Source organism: Bufo bufo, chromosome 5 (assembly GCF_905171765.1).
Source record: "Bufo bufo chromosome 5, aBufBuf1.1, whole genome shotgun sequence".
NCBI classification, from domain to species: domain Eukaryota; kingdom Metazoa; phylum Chordata; class Amphibia; order Anura; family Bufonidae; genus Bufo; species Bufo bufo.
This window is the reverse complement of record NC_053393.1, coordinates 537,482,565-537,506,176: the sequence shown is the minus strand read 5'-3', so window position 1 is coordinate 537,506,176 and position 23,612 is coordinate 537,482,565. Positions and strand designations below refer to the sequence as shown.

The 23,612-nt window shown below is 39.8% G+C and overlaps 1 protein-coding gene across 1 annotated transcript in view; it reads right to left on the bottom strand.

Moving 5' to 3' along the window:
• Positions 1-577: 577 nt before the first annotated feature.
• SCIN (scinderin) overlaps positions 578-23,612 on the bottom strand; it is a 147,809-nt gene continuing 124,774 nt past the window's right edge. Inside the window, exons 13-17 of the mRNA XM_040434063.1 lie at positions 21,731-21,908; positions 17,452-17,573; positions 17,284-17,361; positions 1,720-1,780; positions 578-923 (exon numbers count right to left, since the gene is read on the bottom strand). Coding sequence (XP_040289997.1) covers positions 793-923; positions 1,720-1,780; positions 17,284-17,361; positions 17,452-17,573; positions 21,731-21,908 — 570 coding nt within the window. The 3' untranslated portion in view covers positions 578-792. The remainder of the gene's footprint in view (positions 924-1,719; positions 1,781-17,283; positions 17,362-17,451; positions 17,574-21,730; positions 21,909-23,612) is intronic.

Genomic DNA, 23,612 nt, shown 5'->3' with positions numbered 1-23,612 from the left:
ACCTTCCTTCTCTTGTGATTGGTGGCACACCTTCCTTCTCTTGTGATTGGTGGCACACCTTCCCTCTCTTGTGACTGGTGGCACACCTTCCCTCTCTTGTGATTGATGGCAAACCTTCCCTCTCTTGTGATTGGTGGCACACCTTCCCTCTCTTGTGATTGGTGGCACACCTTCCCTCTCTTGTGATTGGTGGCACACTTTCCTGTTCTTGCCGTGCACCACACACTTTCCTTCTCTTGGCTTTGACAATATACCTTCCTCCCTAAATCACATATTTGCCACAAGGTGGTTGGGGGTTAGTGATAGCATTCCTGTGGCCCCTGGTGGTTTAGAGTAGTTAATATTGATATCCATTATCCATAGTGCATATTAATAAAATAACTTATTATTATATTTTAGAATGGAGATAAATGCAAACAGTTCCAGAATTCTTAGGTTTCAGAGCCCCACATCTCCGGCTCCCCCCTTTACACATCGATTTACATAACATTGTGACTGCCTCCAGCTGCCACTAGAGGGAACCCCCCCCCCCCCCCCCAGGATTCAAATAGGAGGATAAAATAATAATTGTTCCACATTCAAAACATATAGAGATTTATTCTTAATTTCCACTGAGAAAACCATGAACATAATGAAATGCTTGTAAAAATAAAAAACGCAGACGTTCAAAGTAACATATTTATCCCAAACAGCCACTAAAAGCAGGGAATATGGCTACATGGCTGGAGCTATATGAACGGTATAACTTGAGACTAGCGCCTTCACGGTGGCAGGTTCCCGTGAGTCCGCTCACTACTGCCACCTGCTGTAATCCCAACCCAGGAACCAGCCAGTGAATGTTGGGGGTTCATGTCCTTGTTTCACAGTAGAAATGGGAATTCCTTTATCTCTTCCAGATGGATCAGTGTCAATGTACTGTTTGGCTAGAAGGAAAGAAGAGACATTTCTGGTAAGAGCTTGTACTAAGGTAACACAGTGTGCAGAGAGTGACACCAGCCGGCTGGACAGGAGGACAGTACAGAATATGGTGACAACAGTGACATCTTCAGGTTGAAGGTGGGTATTACACTTTATTTCAAAATGATAAAGCTACACAAATGAATATGCACTAGGACAGGGATGGCAAACCTTAGCTCTCCAACTGTTGCAAAACTACAACTCCCAGCATGCCCAAACTACCTACAGCTATCAGCCTACAGCAGGGCATGATGGGAGTTGTAGTTTCACAACAGCTGGAGAGCCGCAGGTTGGCCATGCCTGCACTAGGAAAATCTCCTTTTAGGGAAGGATGGAACTGGCATCAGCAAGAGATAAATATGGGCAGATTCCATGACCAATGGGCTTAGCACTCTGGGTAAACGTGCACTTGTGGGCATAATTTCACCCATGAAATGCCCTTGCCTATAGGATACAGTATATCACTGTACTAACAGCATGATTACACATTGTGCCTCTATGTAGTACCCTGAGTCATTGGCCCCATAACTGTAGGCCCCAGTTCTGACACCCTAGACCTGGGTTTCCTGGATACCTACATTTTTGTTTCGCCTTGCCTTTTTCCGCTCTACATAATAAGTTATGAGTTTTTCCTTTAGTTTTATGTTTGTCTTTTATACCATGGTTCTGCTTTCCTCACATTTCCAAAGCTGAGCTTCACGCAGCTGATTACACAATGATATCAGCTCGAGGAATGATCTACCCGGAGAGAGATCCCCTTACCTGACTTCAAGGATTCTTTCTTCTCCACTTCATTGGCATCTTTCCCAATCCACAAAAATATCTGAGAAAAAAAGAATAGGTTATTGAGCAGCGGGAAGACGTCAGCCCGATCCGTGTTTGATTGTAGGCTAAAAAATGTTACTTTCATAAACTGAGAGATAAATGGAAGCATCTAATAGTGAGAAGAAGAGTCTAACAGTAGGAATGAAAGTATTGTAATCATTATATTCTATTAAATAGGGAGCAGTATTATAGCAGTTATATTCTTGTACATAGGAGCAGTATTATAGTAGTTATATTCTTGTACATAGGAGGCAGTATTATAGTAGTTATATTCTTGTACATAGGAGCAGTATTATAGTAGTTATATTCTTGTACATAGGAGCAGTATTATAGTAGTTATATTCTTGTACATAGGAGCAGTATTATATTAGTTATATTCTTGTACATAGGAGCAGTATTATAGTAGTTATATTCTTGTACATAGGAGCAGTATTATAGTAGTTATATTCTTGTACATAGGAGCAGTATTATAGTAGTTATATTCTTGTATATAGGAGCAGTATTATAGTAGTTATATTCTTGTACATAGGAGCAGTATTATATTAGTTATATTCTTGTACATAGGAGCAGTATTATAGTAGTTATATTCTTGTACATAGGAGCAGTATTATAGTAGTTATGTTCTTGTACATAGGAGCAGTATTATAGTAGTTATATTCTTGTACATAGGAGGCAGTATTATAGCAGTTATATTCTTGTACATAGGAGCAGTATTATAGTAGTTATATTCATGTACATAGGAACAGTATTATAGTAGTTATATTCTTGTACATAGGGGCAGTATTATAGTAGTTATATTCTTGTACATAGGAGGCAGTATTATAGTAGTTATATTCTTGTACATAGGAGCAGTATTATAGTAGTTATATTCTTGTACATAGGAGCAGTATTATAGTAGTTATATTCTTGTACATAGGAGGCAGTATTATAGTAGTTATATTCTTGTACATAGGAGCAGTATTATAGTAGTTATATTCTTGTACATAGGAGCAGTATTATAGTAGTTATATTCATGTACATAGGAACAGTATTATAGTAGTTATATTCATGTACATAGGAGGTAGTATTATAGTAGTTATATTCTTGTACATAGGGGCAGTATTATAGTAGTTATATTCTTGTACATAGGAGCAGTATTATAGTAGTTATATTCTTGTACATAGGAGCAGTATTATAGTAGTTATATTCTTGTACATAGGAGCAGTATTATAGTAGATATATTCTTGTACATAGTAGCAGTATTATAGTAGTTATATTCTTGTACATAGGAGCAGTATTATAGTAGTTATATTCTTGTACATAGGAGGCAGTATTATAGCAGTAATATTCTTGTACATAGGAGCAGTATTATAGTAGTTATATTCTTGTATATAGGAGCAGTATTATAGTAGTTATATTCTTGTACATAGGAGCAGTATTATATTAGTTATATTCTTGTACATAGGAGCAGTATTATAGTAGTTATATTCTTGTACATAGGAGCAGTATTATAGTAGTTATATTCTATTAAATAGGGAGCAGTATTATAGTAGTTATATTCTTGTACATAGGAGGCAGTATTATAGCAGTTATATTCTTGTACATAGGAGCAGTATTATAGTAGTTATATTCATGTACATTGGAACAGTATTATAGTAGTTATATTCTTGTACATAGGAGCAGTATTATAGTAGTTATATTCATGTACATAGGAACAGTATTATAGTAGTTATATTCTTGTACATAGGAGCAGTATTATAGTAGTTATATTCTTGTACATAGGAGGCAGTATTATAGTAGTTATATTCTTGTACATAGGAGCAGTATTATAGTAGTTATATTCTTGTATATAGGAGCAGTATTATAGTAGTTATATTCTTGTACGTAGGAGCAGTATTATAGTAGTTATATTCTTGTACATAGGAGCAGTATTATAGTAGTTATATTCTTGTACATAGGAGCAGTATTATAGTAGTTATATTCTTGTACATAGGAGGCAGTATTATAGTAGTTATATTCTTGTACATAGGAGCGGTATTATAGTAGTTATATTCTTGTATATAGGAGCAGTATTATAGTAGTTATATTCTTGTACATAGGAGGCAGTATTATAGTAGTTATATTCTTGTACATAGGAGGCAGTATTATAGTAGCTATATTCTTGTACATAGGAGCAGTATTATAGCAGTTATATTCTTGTACATAGGAGGCAGTATTATAGTAGTTATATTCATGTACATAGGAACAGTATTATAGTAGTTATATTCTTGTACATAGGAGGCAGTATTATAGTAGTTATATTCTTGTACATAGGAACAGTATTATAGTAGTTATATTCTTGTACATAGGAGGCAGTATTATAGTAGTTATATTCTTGTACATAGGAGCAGTATTATAGTAGTTATATTCTTGTACATAGGAGCAGTATTATAGTAGTTATATTCTTGTACATAGGAGCAGTATTATAGTAGTTATATTCTTGTACATAGGAGCAGTATTATAGTAGTTATATTCTTGTACATAGGAGCAGTATTATAGTAGTTATATTCTTGCACATAGGAGCAGTATTATAGTAGTTATATTCTTGTACATAGGAGCAGTATTATAGTAGTTATATTCTTGTACATAGGAGCAGTATTATAGTAGTTATATTCTTGTACATAGGAGCAGTATTATAGTAGTTATATTCTTGTACATAGGAGGCAGTATTATAGTAGTTATATATTTGTACATAGGAGGCAATTTTTATTGTAAAAAACAAGACAAATACAGTTACATGAACAAAGTTTCACTTCAGTTCAAAAACATAAATTACATTCAGTGTTCGTAAATGATTACACCACTATAGAAAACACAAAAACATTTTTAACTTAAAAAACATCCTATAGTACAACCGAACAATAAGAGAACCATTTCTAATCCAGATGTACATTTCTCCACAATATTTTGTTGTTCTGGTTCTTACTTATCTCCAATGACCTGATCCACCTGAGTTCAGACAGTATTTGGCTGACTGTTGTTGTGTGTTGGAAGGCCTCACTGTGTAGGGACACTCGAGTTCTTGCATGCCAGTGGTAATACCTAATGGTGGATATTATTATATATAGCGTACCCTTGTCGATGTTACCATTAGTAGATGGAATACCATAGATAATCTCAGGATACTTTAGGGACTGCAACCTTGGGATTCTTAAATTGCCAGAGACTTCTGTCCATATTTTCCTTCCTCCCGAGCACTCCATTATGAAATGTTCCATGGTCTCTTCTTGTGGACATCCCAGAGGACACTTCCTATCTGACTGAGATAGGTACTTCAAATTACCTCTGACAAAGAGCCTCCCGTGTAGTGACAACCAGGCAATGTCATACAGTTTAGCAGGAAGTCTCTTCCCATTGAGGAACCTCAGACTTTCCTGCAGTGTGGTGGTCGGACAATCCCTCAGAGCAAGGGGAGAACAAAAGAAGTCCCTACATATCTTATTGTATAGTTCTTTCCTGGTCTTACTCATGATGAAAGACTTCTCTAGCCTCCACTTCCTGACACACTTCAGGGCATAGTCCAGGTACTGGGGGAGGTAGTCACTCGTCCTTCTCCTCCTCTTGAGACTGTCGCCTCGCACCCAAGATTCTGAAAAAGGCAATATCCAATCCCTGACACTATTCACCCACAGGGAGCTGTTCTCCGAGTCCAGGCCACCAAAATTGACTTTTAGAAACATGGAGTCAAAGAACACCCTTGGATTTATCATATCCAGCCCACCCTCTCTCCTCTGCAGGTATGTTATACCCCTCTTTATTAGGTTCAACCTGTTCCCCCAAAGAAGCTGGAAGAACAGGCTAAAGAGCCTAGCCGAGAAAGATTCTGGCAAAGGAAAAATGATAGATATATATAAGAAGACAGGGACCAGATAAGTCTTTAACATTTTGACCCTTTCTCTATAGGTCAGCCTCCAGTTCTTCCATCGCTGAACCTTTGCATTTCCGGCTTCCAATTTATCTTCCCAGTTTATCCTGGCATTATCGTCCCTCCCAAATTTAACCCCTAAGATCTTAATATAGATGGAGGCTTTCGTAAATTGTGGCAGATCAAAGTCTGGATCAGAACTTAGTGTCCAGAAAGCTTGACTCTTCTCAAGGTTGACCAGAGACCCTGAGGCCTCCGAGTAGCTTCTGATGGCTGCAGACAACATCTTCACCTCATGAGGCTCAGATATCACCACAGTAACATCATCCGCGTAGGCGACAACACTCAGGGGCAGGCATTGGGGGACCGGCACCCCCTGAAAATCACACTCCTGCAGTGACCTCAGGAACGGGTCTAAGGCAAACACATACAGCAGTGGACTCAGCGGGCAACCCTGTCTCACCCCTGCCTCAACCCTGAACGTGCCCCCCTGCCAACCATTGATCAGAGGAAAGCTCTCTGCCTCTCTGTACAAAGTCTTCAGCCAATCGATAAATTGTCCCGGAATACCGTACTTTGACAAAGTGGCCCATAGATACTCATGGTCCACTCTGTCAAAAGCTTTAGCCTGGTCCAGACCTACAACATATCTCCCACACCTCAGGGCTTTACATCTCTCAAACATCTCCCTTATCGAGATGACTGCTCCAGAGATGTTCCGCCCTTTTACTGTGCCGAACTGACAGCCTGACAACAGTGCCTGGGACAAACAAACTAACCTAGAGAACAAAATTTTCGCCAGAATCTTCCTGTCGACATTCAAGAGGGCAATCGGCCTCCAGTTCTTGATATCACTAGGCTCTTTCCCTTTAGACAGCAGAATTAAGGAGGACACCCTCATGGACGGAGGCATCAGGTGACTTTCTAGACAATTTTTGAACACGTCCACGAGGATTGGAGCTAAGTGGTCTCTGAACTTCTTATAAAATTCTGCGGTAATACCATCTGGACCTGGTGCCTTCTTCAGATGTAACTGATCAATGGCCTCTTTAACCTCCTCCACCGTTAATTCTGCTGTTAAAGGAGAAAAGTCCAAATTTTTAGTATCAGGGCCTGGAGTTGCCTCCAAGAATTGAGCCATCTTTTCTTTATCCAAAACCTTCTTCTGAAATAAGTCAGCATAGTAGGATCTCACCACCCCCAGGATACCCTCCCGAGATTCCTGCAAAACACCCTGGGAATCAGTGAGACCTGCAACAGATTTATTAGCCACACGCTCCCGGCAGTTCTCAAAGGGATCAGGAGACCCTAAGGTCCCATAATCCCGTTCAAGAACCAGGGAGGTGTACCTGTTGTACCGATACTGCCTCATCTCAGATTTCAGTCGGTTTATCCTTCGTTGGTCCCCCCCATCTGCCGAATACAGTGACTCCAATTCTTTCCGCAGCTTGAGATACTGGCTATATTTACTCTTCCCTTTTTTTAAAGACAGTCTCTTTAAGAGGGATCTGATCTCATCCTTGACGTCCTCCCACCAGTCAGCCACGTTTTCGTAAAAATCCATTCTCTCTAGCTGATCTTCAAGAAGGGAGTGGATGCAACTCTGGATGTAAGGATCATCCAAGAGGCTGGAGTTGAGTTTCCATGACCCTCTCCCGAGATCAGGGCGCTTGGTGGCTCCCAAACTGAAGTACAAAGCTAGGTGGTCAGAATAAGGGACAACTTTCTCTCTCCTCTCACTGATGTTTTCAGAAGGACTCACCAGAGCTAAGTCTATCCGACTACTTCTGCCAGCACAAGAATAAGTGAACCTTGGCTTTCTACCACCACATGCAAACACATCGGACAGACCAGCCTGAAGAATCATCCTGTTCAGGACCTTAGAATCTCTAGTAAGCGGCCTGTCAGTAGGTCTGTCACTGGGCATCATAACAGCATTAAAGTCCCCCGCCATGACCACAGGAAAAGATGTGAACAGGTATGGCTTTACCTCATTAAAAAGGTCAGTCCTCTCAGTCACTGTCTGTGGACCATAGATATTGATGAATCGGAGCCTTCTACCTCGGATTGTGACCTCCAGGACCAGACACCTTCCCATGGAAACCTCCGTTAATCTATGTATGGTCACATCCCTGGTGTTAAACAGTATGGAAACCCCAGCATATGGTTCCACAGCCAGCGACCAGAAGGAAGGACCAGACTGCCATTCTCTCTCTGCCTCTCGTACTAGACCCAAAGTATTTAGATGGGACTCCTGCAAGAAGAAGACATCGGCATCCAGATACTTCAGATGTTCATACACAGCATGCCTTGTTCTCCTCACTTTCATGCTATTTACGTTGCTGGAAATGACTTTAATATAAAAATCAGCCATTAAAATAAAACAAAGTGGAAGAAACAGAGAGATGGACCCCATCATCATATATCAGAGTCTGAGCACTCCCGCTGACCCCCACCAGTTTCCATGTCTGAATCATACTGTTCCTCAACTTGAAAAGGTCTCTTTTTAGAAGGAGGATCATCACTTGGGTCCTCATCATACTCGGCCATCATACGTTTTAACTCACTTTCCATTTCTGCCTCTGCGTCTGACTCCGACAAGACACTGAATCTATTGGCGGTCACTGTCCCATCTGGTCTACTGTCCACTTTCACCTTACTTGGCTTTCGGACAGTGGTCCACTCACCCTCAGGCTTACGGCTGGACTTATCTTTTTTCTTTCTTTTAGGCTGCTTATTCTCCCCAGTGGTGAACACTGGAGCAGAAGAAGAGACAGCCTCTGTGTCTACAGCCTGTGTGACCACCTCCATGTTCCCCTCAAAGATATCCGACTGGGGTTGGGTTTGTACTGGATCACTGTCTGGTAAGTCCTGTTGAGGCTCTGGCCCTGTTGGTACTGACCCCGCTAACAACGTGTCCTCCTCTAGGTCATCTATCCCTTCCGGTAAGTCATCATCAGGAAAGTCCTTGCTTATGTTGTGCCAGGCGATGGGACAGTCCCTGTGGGAATGACCAATCGTACCACACAAATTACACCTAATGACCTGGCAGTTGGCACTGACATGACCAATCTCACCGCACAGGTTGCACTTCACCATGGTGCACACACTCGCTAAGTGACCGGTCTTCCCACACTTAAAGCACTTTCTAGGCTGACCCGCGTAGAAGCACACACCCTTCTCCCTGCCAATGAAGAAAGAATTGGGCAGATGTTGGGTTATATTGTGGTGCTGATGGAGCTTCACCAAGACCTTCCACCCCCCAGTCCAGATACCGTCTTCATCTCTGGTTTTAGTGAGTTCGGACATAAGGTCACAATGTCTCCTCAGCCAAACTACAATGTCCTGGTGGGGAACCGACTCATTCCAGAAGATGATGGTGACGTTAACAGTATCTGGCTTAGAGATGGGGATAAAACTGAACTTATTCCAGCCTTCTTCTTCCCTGAACCTGGTGAAGCTAGCCCAGAAGAGATCGAGATCAGACATAAGCTTAAAGCTGATGTCAAAACCCTGCCTGTCCGGGAGGTTTATGACAGCCAGGATGTTGGATGGCTGGAAGCCCATTTGCTTACATAGCAGCTCTCTGATGACATACCTCCTATCGGGCAGCTCTTCCTTGGTACCTCTATGCTTGAACCTGACCATGTTCCTCCTCTTAAAAGCCTGGCCGGTATAACTGGTGTTTGACCTAAATGATGGTGAGCCACGGCTCCAGGCATTCCCAGAGGAGGTGTGACCAGGTCCACTATTTTGCTGTCCTTGTGAGCCTTGTGTAGGCTGCTGGCCTCCTGTACTAGGGGGTTCTGGTGCTGTCTGTGTAACTAACGGGGGAAACTCCTGTACATTAGATTGTACTGACCCCTCCACACCATCAGTGTCACCAACATTAACAGAGGGATCCACAGACTGGCCTGATTCCCCAGAGGATCCCAGATCCCAAACAGACTGTGGTGCACCCTCCCCTGACAGAGCAGTATCACATAGCGTATTATCACACACAGTATCATCAACATCATCAGACACTTGAATGTTCTTAGCAGTATCCTCAGACACCTGAATATGCTCAGCAGTACTGTCCTGTACATGGATGTCCTCAGCAGTACCGCCCTGCACAGCACAGTCCTGAGGACCTGGCTCAGTAATAGCAGTTTCATGTGCTGCTGCACTGTTACCTTCTGTTAGGAGTCCACAGTCCATGTGCTCAGTGCTGCCCCCAGACTCTTGTGGTGACTGCACTGCTGCTACAGGGTTACCTTCAGGTAACAGGCCACATTCCTCCTGCAGAGTAGTGGATGCTGGGACTTGTAGTGCCATGCTAGGAACTGCTTCAGGTGCTTGCTGCTGCTGGACGCTTGCTTCCCCTTTGTACAGACTTCCTTCTTTAAAGGAAAAACTTGCTGGCTGCAGTAAGAGTTTTCCATGGGACTGCCGGGCGCCATCTTGGAAAAAATCTGATACAAAGCGCTGCTGGTTCTTATAAGTCTCTCCAACTGGTCCTAGTTGTTCCAGGACAGAGTCCATCTCCCTTACGGTGTCAGCGAGCTGTATGGCCAGGGAGCTCAGCTTGCGGTCGTGCAGCTCCTGGTGGTCAGGGTTTGCTGCCTTCAGCTTGTACATGCAGTCTATCTGCTTCTGAAGCTGCAGTTTCTCTCTTCTCAGAGTCTCCATTCTCTGCACCAGTGCTGGGATTTTGTCAGCGAGGCTCAGCTCAGGTGCGCGCTCTCCCCCTCCAGCAGACTGTCCATTGCTGGGTATTGCAGGCTGTGGACTCACAGGTGTAGTGGCCCCGCTTGTGTCCAGCCCAGGTCTCTGCACTGCTGGTAAAGACACTTGTGGCTTTGGACTTGTTGCGGTCACTGCGGTGGGGGCACAATCCCCAGTTTGGAGACCGGCTCCCAGGTTTTCTCCAGTGGCTGCACCTGGTAACCTTCCTGCTTTACCTTCTTTGGTTTCATCCACACTTTTTGCATCTTTCTTGCTGCTGCTCCCAGATCTCGTACGGTCAGAAGTTATCAGGACATTTTGCTGCAGATTTTGCTGTATGGTCTGTCTCTCCAGAGAAGTTCTTCTCTGTCTGCATGGGGAGGGTGAGGGCTGCACACCTTCCGGCCGCAATGGAGTCTTCACCTCCTGCACAATCTGCTGGCCTCTTCCCTCAGGGTATTCTGGACGCTGCACATTCACACTGGTCGATGGCTTCATCACACTCTTACTTACTGCGGCTGCTTTCTTTTCTGCTGTTACTTTCTTTACTTCTTGGCTTCTTCCTCCATAAAGACTGCTGACACCTTGACTTGGACCGCTGACGACATTACCGCTGACATTCATTTTCTTCACAAGAACTTTGGGATTTTCATCCACAGGTTGAGATGTCTGGGAATTGTTTCCCAGAGTAGGCCTTGGAGCAGGGGCCTTGCCTGGGGAGTATCCCCGCCCAGGGTGACCCCTCCCTGGGCTAGCTCCTGACATGAGGAGAACCACCTACACACGTCCTCTCAGCTAGGAGGCAGTGTTATAGTAGTTATATTCTTGTACATAGGAGCAGTATTATAGTAGTTATATTCTTGTACATAGGAGCAGTATTATAGTAGTTATATTCTTGTACATAGGAGGCAGTATTATCGTAGTTATATTCTTGTACATAGGAGCGGTATTATAGTAGTTATATTCTTGTATATAGGAGCAGTATTATAGTAGTTATATTCTTGTACATAGGAGGCAGTATTATAGTAGTTATATTCTTGTACATAGGAGGCAGTATTATAGTAGTTATATTCTTGTACATAGGAGCGGTATTATAGTAGTTATATTCTTGTATATAGGAGCAGTATTATAGTAGTTATATTCTTGTACATAGGAGGCAGTATTATAGTAGTTATATTCTTGTACATAGGAGCAGTATTATAGCAGTTATATTCTTGTACATAGGAGGCAGTATTATAGTAGTTATATTCATGTACATAGGAACAGTATTATAGTAGTTATATTCTTGTACATAGGAGGCAGTATTATAGTAGTTATATTCTTGTACATAGGAACAGTATTATAGTAGTTATATTCTTGTACATAGGAGGCAGTATTATAGTAGTTATATTCTTGTACATAGGAGCAGTATTATAGTAGTTATATTCTTGTACATAGGAGCAGTATTATAGTAGTTATATTCTTGTACATAGGAGCAGTATTATAGTAGTTATATTCTTGTACATAGGAGCAGTATTATAGTAGTTATATTCTTGTACATAGGAGCAGTATTATAGTAGTTATATTCTTGCACATAGGAGCAGTATTATAGTAGTTATATTCTTGTACATAGGAGCAGTATTATAGTAGTTATATTCTTGTACATAGGAGCAGTATTATAGTAGTTATATTCTTGTACATAGGAGGCAGTATTATAGTAGTTATATTCTTGTACATAGGAGGCAGTATTATAGTAGCTATATTCTTGTACATAGGAGCGGTATTATAGTAGTTATATTCTTGTATATAGGAGCAGTATTATAGTAGTTATATTCTTGTACATAGGAGCAGTATTATAGTAGTTATATTCTTTTACATAGGAGGCAGTATTATAGTAGTTATATTCCTTTACATAGGAGCAGTATTATAGTAGTTATATTCTTGTACATAGGAGGCAGTATTATAGTAGTTATATTCTTGTACATAGGAGCAGTATTATAGTAGTTATATTCTTGTACATAGGAGCAGTATTATAGTAGTTATATTCTTGCACATAGGAGCAGTATTATAGTAGTTATATTCTTGTACATAGGAGCAGTATTATAGTAGTTATATTATTGTACATAGGAGCAGTATTATAGTAGTTATATTCTTGTACATAGGAGCAGTATTATAGTAGTTATATTCTTGTACATAGGAGGCAGTATTATAGTAGTTATATATTTGTACATAGGAGGCAGTATTATAGTAGTTATATTTTTGTACATAGGAGCAGTATTATAGTAGTTATATTCTTGTACATAGGAGCAGTATTATAGTAGTTATATTCTTGTACATAGGAGCAGTATTATAGTAGTTATATTCTTGTACATAGGAGCAGTATTATAGTAGTTATATTCTTGTACATAGAAGCAGTATTATAGTAGTTATATTCTTGTACATAGGAGCAGTATTATAGTAGTTATATTCTTGTACATAGGAGCAGTATTATAGTAGTTATATTCTTGTACATAGGAGCAGTATTATAGTAGTTATATTCTTGTACATAGGAGCAGTATTATAGTAGTTATATTCTTGTACATAGGAGCAGTATTATAGTAGTTATATTCTTGTACATAGGAGCAGTATTATAGTAGTTATATTCTTGTACATAGGAGCAGTATTATAGTAGCTATAGTCTTGTACATAGGAGCAGTATTATAGTAGTTATATTATTGTACATAGGAGCAGTATTATAGTAGTTATATTCTTGTACATAGGAGCAGTATTATAGTGGTTATATTCTTGTACATAGGAGGCAGTATTATAGTAGTTATATTCTTGTACATAGGAGCAGTATTATAGTAGTTATATTCTTGTACATAGGAGCAGTATTATAGTAGTTATATTCTTGTACATAGGAGCAGTATTATAGTAGTTATATTCTTGTACATAGGAGCAGTATTATAGTAGTTATATTCTTGTACATAGGAGGCAGTATTATAGTAGTTATATATTTGTACATAGGAGGCAGTATTATAGTAGTTATATTCTTGTACATAGGAGCAGTATTATAGTAGTTATATTCTTGTACATAGGAGCAGTATTATAGTAGTTATATTCTTGTACATAGGAGCAGTATTATAGTAGTTATATTCTTGCACATAGGAGGCAGTATTATAGTAGTTATATTCTTGTACATAGGAGCAGTATTATAGTAGTTATATTCTTGTACATAGGAGCAGTATTATAGTAGTTATATTCTTGTACATAGGAGCAGTATTATAGTAGTTATATTCTTGTACATAGGAGGCAGTATTATAGTAGTTATATATTTGTACATAGGAGGCAGTATTATAGTAGTTATATTTTTGTACATAGGAGCAGTATTATAGTAGTTATATTCTTGTACATAGGAGCAGTATTATAGTAGTTATATTCTTGTACATAGGAGCAGTATTATAGTAGTTATATTCTTGTACATAGGAGCAGTATTATAGTAGTTATATTCTTGTACATAGAAGCAGTATTATAGTAGTTATATTCTTGTACATAGGAGCAGTATTATAGTAGTTATATTCTTGTACATAGGAGCAGTATTATAGTAGTTATATTCTTGTACATAGGAGCAGTATTACAGTAGTTATATTCTTGTACATAGGAGCAGTATTATAGTAGTTATATTCTTGTACATAGGAGCAGTATTATAGTAGTTATATTCTTGTACATAGGAGCAGTATTATAGTAGTTATATTCTTGTACATAGGAGCAGTATTATAGTAGCTATAGTCTTGTACATAGGAGCAGTATTATAGTAGTTATATTATTGTACATAGGAGCAGTATTATAGTAGTTATATTCTTGTACATAGGAGCAGTATTATAGTGGTTATATTCTTGTACATAGGAGGCAGTATTATAGTAGTTATATTCTTGTACATAGGAGCAGTATTATAGTAGTTATATTATTGTACATAGGAGCAGTATTATAGTAGTTATATTCTTGTACATAGGAGCAGTATTATAGTAGTTATATTCTTGTACATAGAAGCAGTATTATAGTAGTTATATTCTTGTACATAGGAGCAGTATTATAGTAGTTATATTCTTGTACATAGGAGCAGTATTATAGTAGTTATATTCTTGTACATAGGAGCAGTATTATAGTAGTTATATTCTTGTACATAGGAGCAGTATTATAGTAGTTATATTCTTGTACATAGGAGCAGTATTATAGTAGTTATATTCTTGTACATAGGAGCAGTATTATAGTAGTTATATTCTTGTACATAGGAGCAGTATTATAGTAGTTATATTCTTGTACATAAGAGCAGTATTATAGTAGTTATATTCTTGTACATAGGAGCAGTATTATAGTAGTTATATTCTTGTACATAGGAGCAGTATTATAGTAGTTATATTCTTGTACATAGGAGCAGTATTATAGTAGTTATATTCTTGTACATAGGAGGCAGTATTATAGTAGTTATATTCTTGTACATAGGAGCAGTATTATAGTAGTTATATTCTTGTACATAGGAGCAGTATTATAGTAGTTATATTCTTGTACATAGGAGCAGTATTATAGTAGTTATATTCTTGTACATAGGAGCAGTATTATAGTAGTTATATTCTTGTACATAGGAGCAGTATTATAGTAGTTATATTCTTGTATATAGGAGCAGTATTATAGTAGTTATATTCTTGTACGCAGGAGCAGTATTATAGTAGTTATATTCTTGTACATAGGAGCAGTATTATAGTAGTTATATTCTTGTACATAGGAGGCAGTATTATAGTAGTTATATTCTTGTACATAGGAGGCAGTATTATAGTAGCTATATTCTTGTACATAGGAGCGGTATTATAGTAGTTATATTCTTGTATATAGGAGCAGTATTATAGTAGTTATATTCTTGTACATAGGAGCAGTATTATAGTAGTTATATTCTTTTACATAGGAGGCAGTATTATAGTAGTTATATTCCTTTACATAGGAGCAGTATTATAGTAGTTATATTCTTGTACATAGGAGGCAGTATTATAGTAGTTATATTCTTGTACATAGGAGCAGTATTATAGTAGTTATATTCTTGTACATAGGAGCAGTATTATAGTAGTTATATTCTTGCACATAGGAGCAGTATTATAGTAGTTATATTCTTGTACATAGGAGCAGTATTATAGTAGTTATATTATTGTACATAGGAGCAGTATTATAGTAGTTATATTCTTGTACATAGGAGCAGTATTATAGTAGTTATATTCTTGTACATAGGAGGCAGTATTATAGTAGTTATATATTTGTACATAGGAGGCAGTATTATAGTAGTTATATTTTTGTACATAGGAGCAGTATTATAGTAGTTATATTCTTGTACATAGGAGCAGTATTATAGTAGTTATATTCTTGTACATAGGAGCAGTATTATAGTAGTTATATTCTTGTACATAGGAGCAGTATTATAGTAGTTATATTCTTGTACATAGAAGCAGTATTATAGTAGTTATATTCTTGTACATAGGAGCAGTATTATAGTAGTTATATTCTTGTACATAGGAGCAGTATTATAGTAGTTATATTCTTGTACATAGGAGCAGTATTATAGTAGTTATATTCTTGTACATAGGAGCAGTATTATAGTAGTTATATTCTTGTACATAGGAGCAGTATTATAGTAGTTATATTCTTGTACATAGGAGCAGTATTATAGTAGTTATATTCTTGTACATAGGAGCAGTATTATAGTAGCTATAGTCTTGTACATAGGAGCAGTATTATAGTAGTTATATTATTGTACATAGGAGCAGTATTATAGTAGTTATATTCTTGTACATAGGAGCAGTATTATAGTGGTTATATTCTTGTACATAGGAGGCAGTATTATAGTAGTTATATTCTTGTACATAGGAGCAGTATTATAGTAGTTATATTATTGTACATAGGAGCAGTATTATAGTAGTTATATTCTTGTACATAGGAGCAGTATTATAGTAGTTATATTCTTGTACATAGAAGCAGTATTATAGTAGTTATATTCTTGTACATAGGAGCAGTATTATAGTAGTTATATTCTTGTACATAGGAGCAGTATTATAGTAGTTATATTCTTGTACATAGGAGCAGTATTATAGTAGTTATATTCTTGTACATAGGAGCAGTATTATAGTAGTTATATTCTTGTACATAGGAGCAGTATTATAGTAGTTATATTCTTGTACATAGGAGCAGTATTATAGTAGTTATATTCTTGTACATAGGAGCAGTATTATAGTAGTTATATTCTTGTACATAGGAGCAGTATTATAGTAGTTATATTCTTGTACATAGGAGCAGTATTATAGTAGTTATATTCTTGTACATAGGAGCAGTATTATAGTAGTTATATTCTTGTACATAGGAGCAGTATTATAGTAGTTATATTCTTGTACATAGGAGGCAGTATTATAGTAGTTATATTCTTGTACATAGGAGCAGTATTATAGTAGTTATATTCTTGTACATAGGAGCAGTATTATAGTAGTTATATTCTTGTACATAGGAGCAGTATTATAGTAGTTATATTCTTGTACATAGGAGCAGTATTATAGTAGTTATATTCTTGTACATAGGAGCAGTATTATAGTAGTTATATTCTTGTACATAGGAGCAGTATTATAGTAGTTATATTCTTGTACATAGGAGGCAGTATTATAGCAGTTATATTCTTGTACATAGGAGCAGTATTATAGTAGTTATATTCTTGTACATAGGAGCAGTATTATAGTAGTTATATTCTTGTACATAGGAGCTGTATTATAGTAGTTTTATTCTTGTACATAGAAGGCAGTATTATAGTAGTTATAGACTTCTACATTGAACGCAGTATTATAGTAGCTGAATTCTTCCTTATAAGGGAGTGTATCTTATCTTTTTTCAGGACATTCGACACAAAAACCAGAAGTATATAATACCTGTTCCCATGTATCTAGTAACATGACATCATCTTCTGCCAAATCCTCTTGTGTAAATTCTCCTGGGACCTCCTCAATCTGGGGGCAAATAAAAGAGATTAGAGTAACTATTGTGTAGTATTTTCTTGATTGTTTTTAGTTCTTTTGTTGTGTATCTACTGGACTTACCACAAATCTCCCACTGCTATTTGAGCAGCCAAACAGCCGTGTTGGGTGATCTCCTTGTTGTGATCCCAGGAGCTCTGACGTCTGGTAAGGTTTTTTACCTCCCAAGGCACTCCAGAAGTCACCTGTTATGAAGAGTGATGATAAGTATTTAATACTAAGATTTTACTGGGGTGTATACCAAATATTAAAACGGGTTTTTACAATCTTATGGAAATAAAGCCGAAAAATTATATAATGAACAGTGAAATGCAATTTTCTGTTCTTCTAACAGCATCTCAAATCTTTGCTTGCAGTCACTGAATTGAACAGTTCTTGGAGCACACTCATCTTAAAGTGTTTTTTCCATCTAAACATTTGTGGCATATTCCTAAGATATGACACACATGACAAACAGGTGCAAGTCCCACCTCTGGGACTCTCTTCTATCTCAAGAACGAGCCTCCGAAGTGAAGAAGAGCCTGTGACGCTTCTCTCCATTCACCACTGTGGGAGTCCCAAAAATAGCTGACTCTGCTATTTCTGGCGATTCCATAGCGGTGAATGGAGAGGTGGCCACCCTTGTGCTGCTTGCTGTCCATTCACTGCTATCGAGCCTACAAAAATTGCAGAACATGCTCGATCAGCTATTATCTGAAGTCTGCATGGTGTGCTCTCCTTAACTTCAGAGGCCCCCTTCTCGAGATAGGAGCGAGTACCGGAGGTGGGATCGGAACCTAGGTGACATATGGGAAAATCCCTTTAAATACATGGCTTGTTCACTACAGTGTGGCAGAGCTCTCTCTGTCTCGCAACGAGGCTTGCATCCATGTCGACAAGACAGGTTCTTAGTCTTTGCGTATTAAAAGCTTTGTTCATTATTTTCTAACCATTTTTTACCATACAGATGCACCTAAAATAAAAAAAAATTACTTTAGTCTAGATTAAAAATCTACTAAGAGACATACGTCGGCTCCTAAGCAGATCTATGTGTCTCCATGGCAACGGACTACAAACAAACCTTGTGTAGTCTGATCGAGCAGTCACATTATTCCATACCCACACAGGCAGGGGCATAACCACCATAGCGGCAGACCATGCGACTGCTATGAGGCCCAGGGCACGAGGGTGCCCAGTCTTAGTTGGGATCATCTTCTCTTCTACTGGGGGTGAAAACTTGGTCAGGACTAGGGTTAAGCAAACCCGAACTGCAAAGTTTGGGTTTGTACCGAACTTTGCGAGTTCAGGTACCCGGACCCGAACCCGGACTTTTTCACTGAAGTTCAGGTTCGGTGTTCCGATGATTTTATTATTTTCCATTATAACATAGTTATAATGGAAATAAATAGCATTCTTAAGACAGAATGCTAAATAAAATGGCCATTGAGGGGTTAAAAATAATTTAAAAAAAACTCACCTCATCCACTTAATCGCGCAGCCGGTATCCTCTTCTTTCTTCTTTCTGCAAGACCTGCAAAAGGACCTGCGATGATGTCACCGTGCTCACCACGTGGTGATGTCATCGCAGGTCCTGCAGAAAGAAGAGATCACCACGTGGTGAGCACGGTGACATCATCGCAGGTCCTTTTGCAGGTCTTGCAGAAAGAAGAAAGAAGAGGATACCGGCTGCGCTATTAAGTGGATGAGATTAGTTTTTTTTAATTATTTTTAACCCCCTCAATGGCCATTTTATTTAGCATTATGCCTTAAGAATGCTATATAACCATGTTATAACGGAAAATAATAAAGTGAAGTTCAGCTCCCCTTTGACGGGGTCTGGGTTCGGGGTCAAGTTTGGGTCCCGAACCCGAACTTTGACCGGTTTGGGTTCGGGGTCAAGTTCGGGTCCCGAACCCGAACTTTGACCTGAAGTTTGGCCGAACCCGGCGAACTCGAACTTTCACGGGTTTCGCTCATCTCTAGTCAGGACTCTACCCTCTAAAGGAAAAACTTTTAGCAAATGAGGCAGCGGAAAAAATGGCCCGAGGGTCACTGAAAAGGGTTTAGGCAGAAACCCTTCTGTCCTGTGTGGGGGCCCGGTGTGTTCTATGCTATGGGGCCCTTACGTCTCTGCACACAGGGTATAAGACGGTCTAGGGAGCTGAGATATTCTGAGAGGCTGTTTGGTCGGGCTCTCATGCTTGTGTTGTAGAAGGAACGGAGAATTTATTTGCGACACCTAAACTACTGCATTACTACCGGTACAAAAAGTAAAACAGTTAAATGACGAAGTCAACCCTGCTACATCTGTCTATGCCATTGTATACTAAATACCATTCAATGCATTCTTATCACCCATGTGGATTGCTAATCAATGTAACAAATCACGTCGGTAACTAAATTCAAGGACTGCGCACATTGAAGGTAAGTAGTCCCCATTGTGTTCACTCAGATTACATCACTAAACATGGAGGCTAATGAGGATCTTAGAAATTTGCGCCTTTATCTCCTCGAATCTTTGGTAGACAAATAAATGAGATAATAATGACGATAAATCTACACGCTGCACTTAGTGTTATCATGGGGGGGGGGCGGGGGGGGGGGGGGGTGCAGAAAGCCCTTTGTTTCCTTCAAGTGATGGGGGGAGCAGTGGTGCACGCAATGACGGTGCGGCCATGTGATGTATTCGTGGCATCTTTATGTTACACTGCCAAGATGTCACGTAAGTCCAGGTGCTGTCGACCATCTTAAAGGAGTTGTCTACTGAAGATAAACTCTGTTTAAATACCCTACAATGGCACATGGATGTCATAGAGGGGGTTCCGGGCCACCTCTCTGAACCAGGAATGAAGGTCGCCTAAGAACGCCCTCTATGGTGCACTTAAGTCGTCCATGTGTCATCTGGAGAGGTTGTCCCCTTTATCTGCTCCAGGACCAGGTTTGGTGGAAAAGTGCTAGTTTTTTTCCTCCCTACCTTCCAAAAGCCATAATGTTTTCATTTTCTATCATCTCTAACCTTTTTTTTATTTTTCAGGTTAAGCTGCAGTTTTTATTGTTTCTGTTTTCACTGTTTAGCTTTCTGTTCTTCTGATCCCTCATAAGAGGAGAAAAAACAAACAAGCATCAGTTATGCATAGGATCCATTTTTTTACAGTACTTTTTTCCCATCTAAAAAAATGGATCTCAGACGGAAATGGCTCAAACGAATGCATCCTATTTGTGTTTTTTTCTCCTCTTCTGATGGATCAGAAGAATGGAAAGCTAAATGGTGATCTGAACTCAGCCTTATTTTTATATCGTTTTTTTAAATATCATAAATGGGAAAAGCAGTGGAGGCAGACCATGTGACTGTTATGGGACCGGGGCGGCCCAGCATTGAACTCCTGTTTCTCCTGTTCCTGACATAGTGTCACTGCAATTTCCAGCATCCACCACTAGGAGCTCAGTTCTAAGCGATTATTACAGCTTCCATTACATTCAATGGCAACTGTATAAATTCCTATGCATTGTGCTCCCCCTAGTGGTGGCTGCATGCTGCCAGTTTTTTTTAATATGCTATATTTAGAGAAGCAGACCGTTGGAAACTGATCAATCAGTTGGTGCCAGTTGTCTGGTATAAATACATTGAGAAATATGCTGATCAGAATGAACGTCATATTAATGAATCACCTGTTCTACTTTTTTTCAACTTCAAAGTTAAAGTCAGAGAGGCAGAGGGTGACTCTTTTTAATTAATTTTTTTTTAAATTATGAACATTTTCTTCAAATTAATAATATAATAAAATATATAATAAATATATTCAATAAATATCAGAAATCTGGGAGTCGCACTTTGCACTCTGCAACATCTGGAAGAGTTTGACGCACTCATACTGGGGTGGGGCAGGGAGACCCAAACTAAGTTTCACCATGAGGTCCTATATGGGGTCCTATCTACTCTTTATTTTGTTTTATGACTGTTCTTCCAGTGGCAGGGTGTAATAGGGGTCCTAAAATGGCCAGGTCATCTGCTCACCCACAACGGAAGGGGGCAAAAGGGGGGCAGAGGGAGAGTTATATGGCGGATATTATAGTTATCTTCAATCCCTGCCGCTGCAGGTAGGTGTCAGATCTGTAACACAGCACCCATCACATATGGAGTAGGCTCAGCTCCTGAGCCCGCTCCTTACACTCTCACACAACTGTGATGTGCATGGATGTCAAGGTGCACAAAGGGGTTAATGGTGCACTTTCCTGAGACCTACCCATGTTATCCCTGACTTTGTGGTATTGACATCACATCACATAATTACAACCCTTGTGTCATTTTTTTCATTTTCCATCTAAATAACGGCACAGCAACTTTTTAAAGAATCCACCCGACCTGGCTCCTGGCCTTCATTTATCCGCGCAGTCTTGCATTTGAGGACATTGGTGATATATTGCGCTCCCTTCTCTTCCTCTCCGCTGGCGCCTCTTCCTACCCACTCATACCCAGAATTATTCTTCAGTTTCAACACAAAGACATCGTTAGAATTCAATGAGGAGGCGTCGGCTTCTACCTGCAAATATACGAGTAAGAGTATGGAAATGATGAATCTACAAGATGTCCTTACATTAGCTTCACTTTCGGGCTACTAATTAATAATTTATCTACACAGTTGAGTCCCATTATTCTGACCACTTCCTAATTTTGACATCGGCAGAGCATACCTCATGAAGGAAGTCACGTGTGGTGAGCTGGCTCGGTGGGTATATAAGGTTGTGAGCTGGCTCGGTGGGTATATAAGGTGTGGTGAGCTGGCTCGGTGGGTATATAAGGTTGTGAGCTGGCTCGGTGGGTATATAAGGTGTGGTGAGCTGGCTCGGTGGGTATATAAGGTGGTGAGCTGGCTCAGTGGGTATATAAGGTGTGGTGAGCTGGCTCGGTGGGTATATAAGGTGTGCTGAGCTGGCTTGCTAAGTATATAAGGTGTGCTGAGATGACTCTGTGGGTATATAAGGTGTGCTGAGCTGGCTTGGTGGGTATATAAGGTGTGCTGAGCTGGCTCGGTGGGTATATAAGGTGTGGTGAGCTGTCTCAGTGGATATACAGTATAAGGTGTGCTGAGATGACTCCGTGGGTATATAAGGTGTGCTGAGCTGGCTCGGTGGGTATATAAGGTGTGCTGAGCTGGCTCGGTGGGTATATAAGGTGTGGTGAGCTGGCTCGGTGGGTATATAAGGTGTGCTGAGCTGGCTTGGTGGGTATATAAGGTGTGCTTAGCGGGCTCGGTGGGTATATAAGGTGTGCTGAGCTGGCTCGGTGGGTATATAAGGTGTGGTGAGCTGGCTCGTGGGTATATTAGGTGTGCTGAGCTGGCTCGGTGGGTATATAAGGAGTGCTGAGCTGGTTTGGTGGATATATAAGGAGTGCTGAGCTGGTTTGGTGGATATATAAGGTGTGGTGAGCTGGCTTGGTGGGTATTTAAGGTGTGTGAGGCTCTCTGCTCACATATCCCTTATTGCTGTCATGGGTAAAAGGGGTGATTTATCAGAGTTGTAAAAAGGGATGAATATCGGCTTTCAGGCCACGGGTGGCGGTATTTATAAACCTGTGCAGTGTGAACGGTTCTCTGCTGCTGTGGTGAAAGTGTATGGTGAGTGGAGAAATGGCGCAATTGTGAAGAAGAGACGTGGAAACTGCGGAGCACCACATGCCATACATCGGCTATGAAGGTGCACGAGGGCGGAGGAAGCCCTACAGTGGAGCAGCTCACAGCCAAAATGACCCAGGGGCGACCAGACGTGTCTAACACAACAGTTCAGAGAACCTACTGTGTATGGGGCTCCGGAGCGGACGGACGGTCACTGCTCCTCTGATAATGATGCTGAATCAGCAGAAAAGGCTTCAATTCTCGTGGCAGTATTGGAATTGGACCTCCGCTGATTGGTAAAGGGTTGTCTTCTATGATGGGTCATGTTTTCTGCTTCATTGGACGGATGGACACAACGTGTGTCAGGTAAGAAACATCAGAGAACAAACACCCAGCAACCATTACTGGAAGAACACAATCTGGTGGTGGCAGCATTATGTTCAGGGAAAAGTTTTCCTGGCATTCTCTGGGCCACTCATCCATGTGGAAGGCACTCTCCACTGATCTGGGTATGAATCCATCCAGGCAGATCACGTACACCCCTACATGCTGATTTTCTTCCCTGGGGCGGTTGGGATCTTCGGCTAGAAATGTTACTAGAATTGGTTGGAAGAGCATGACCTAGATTTC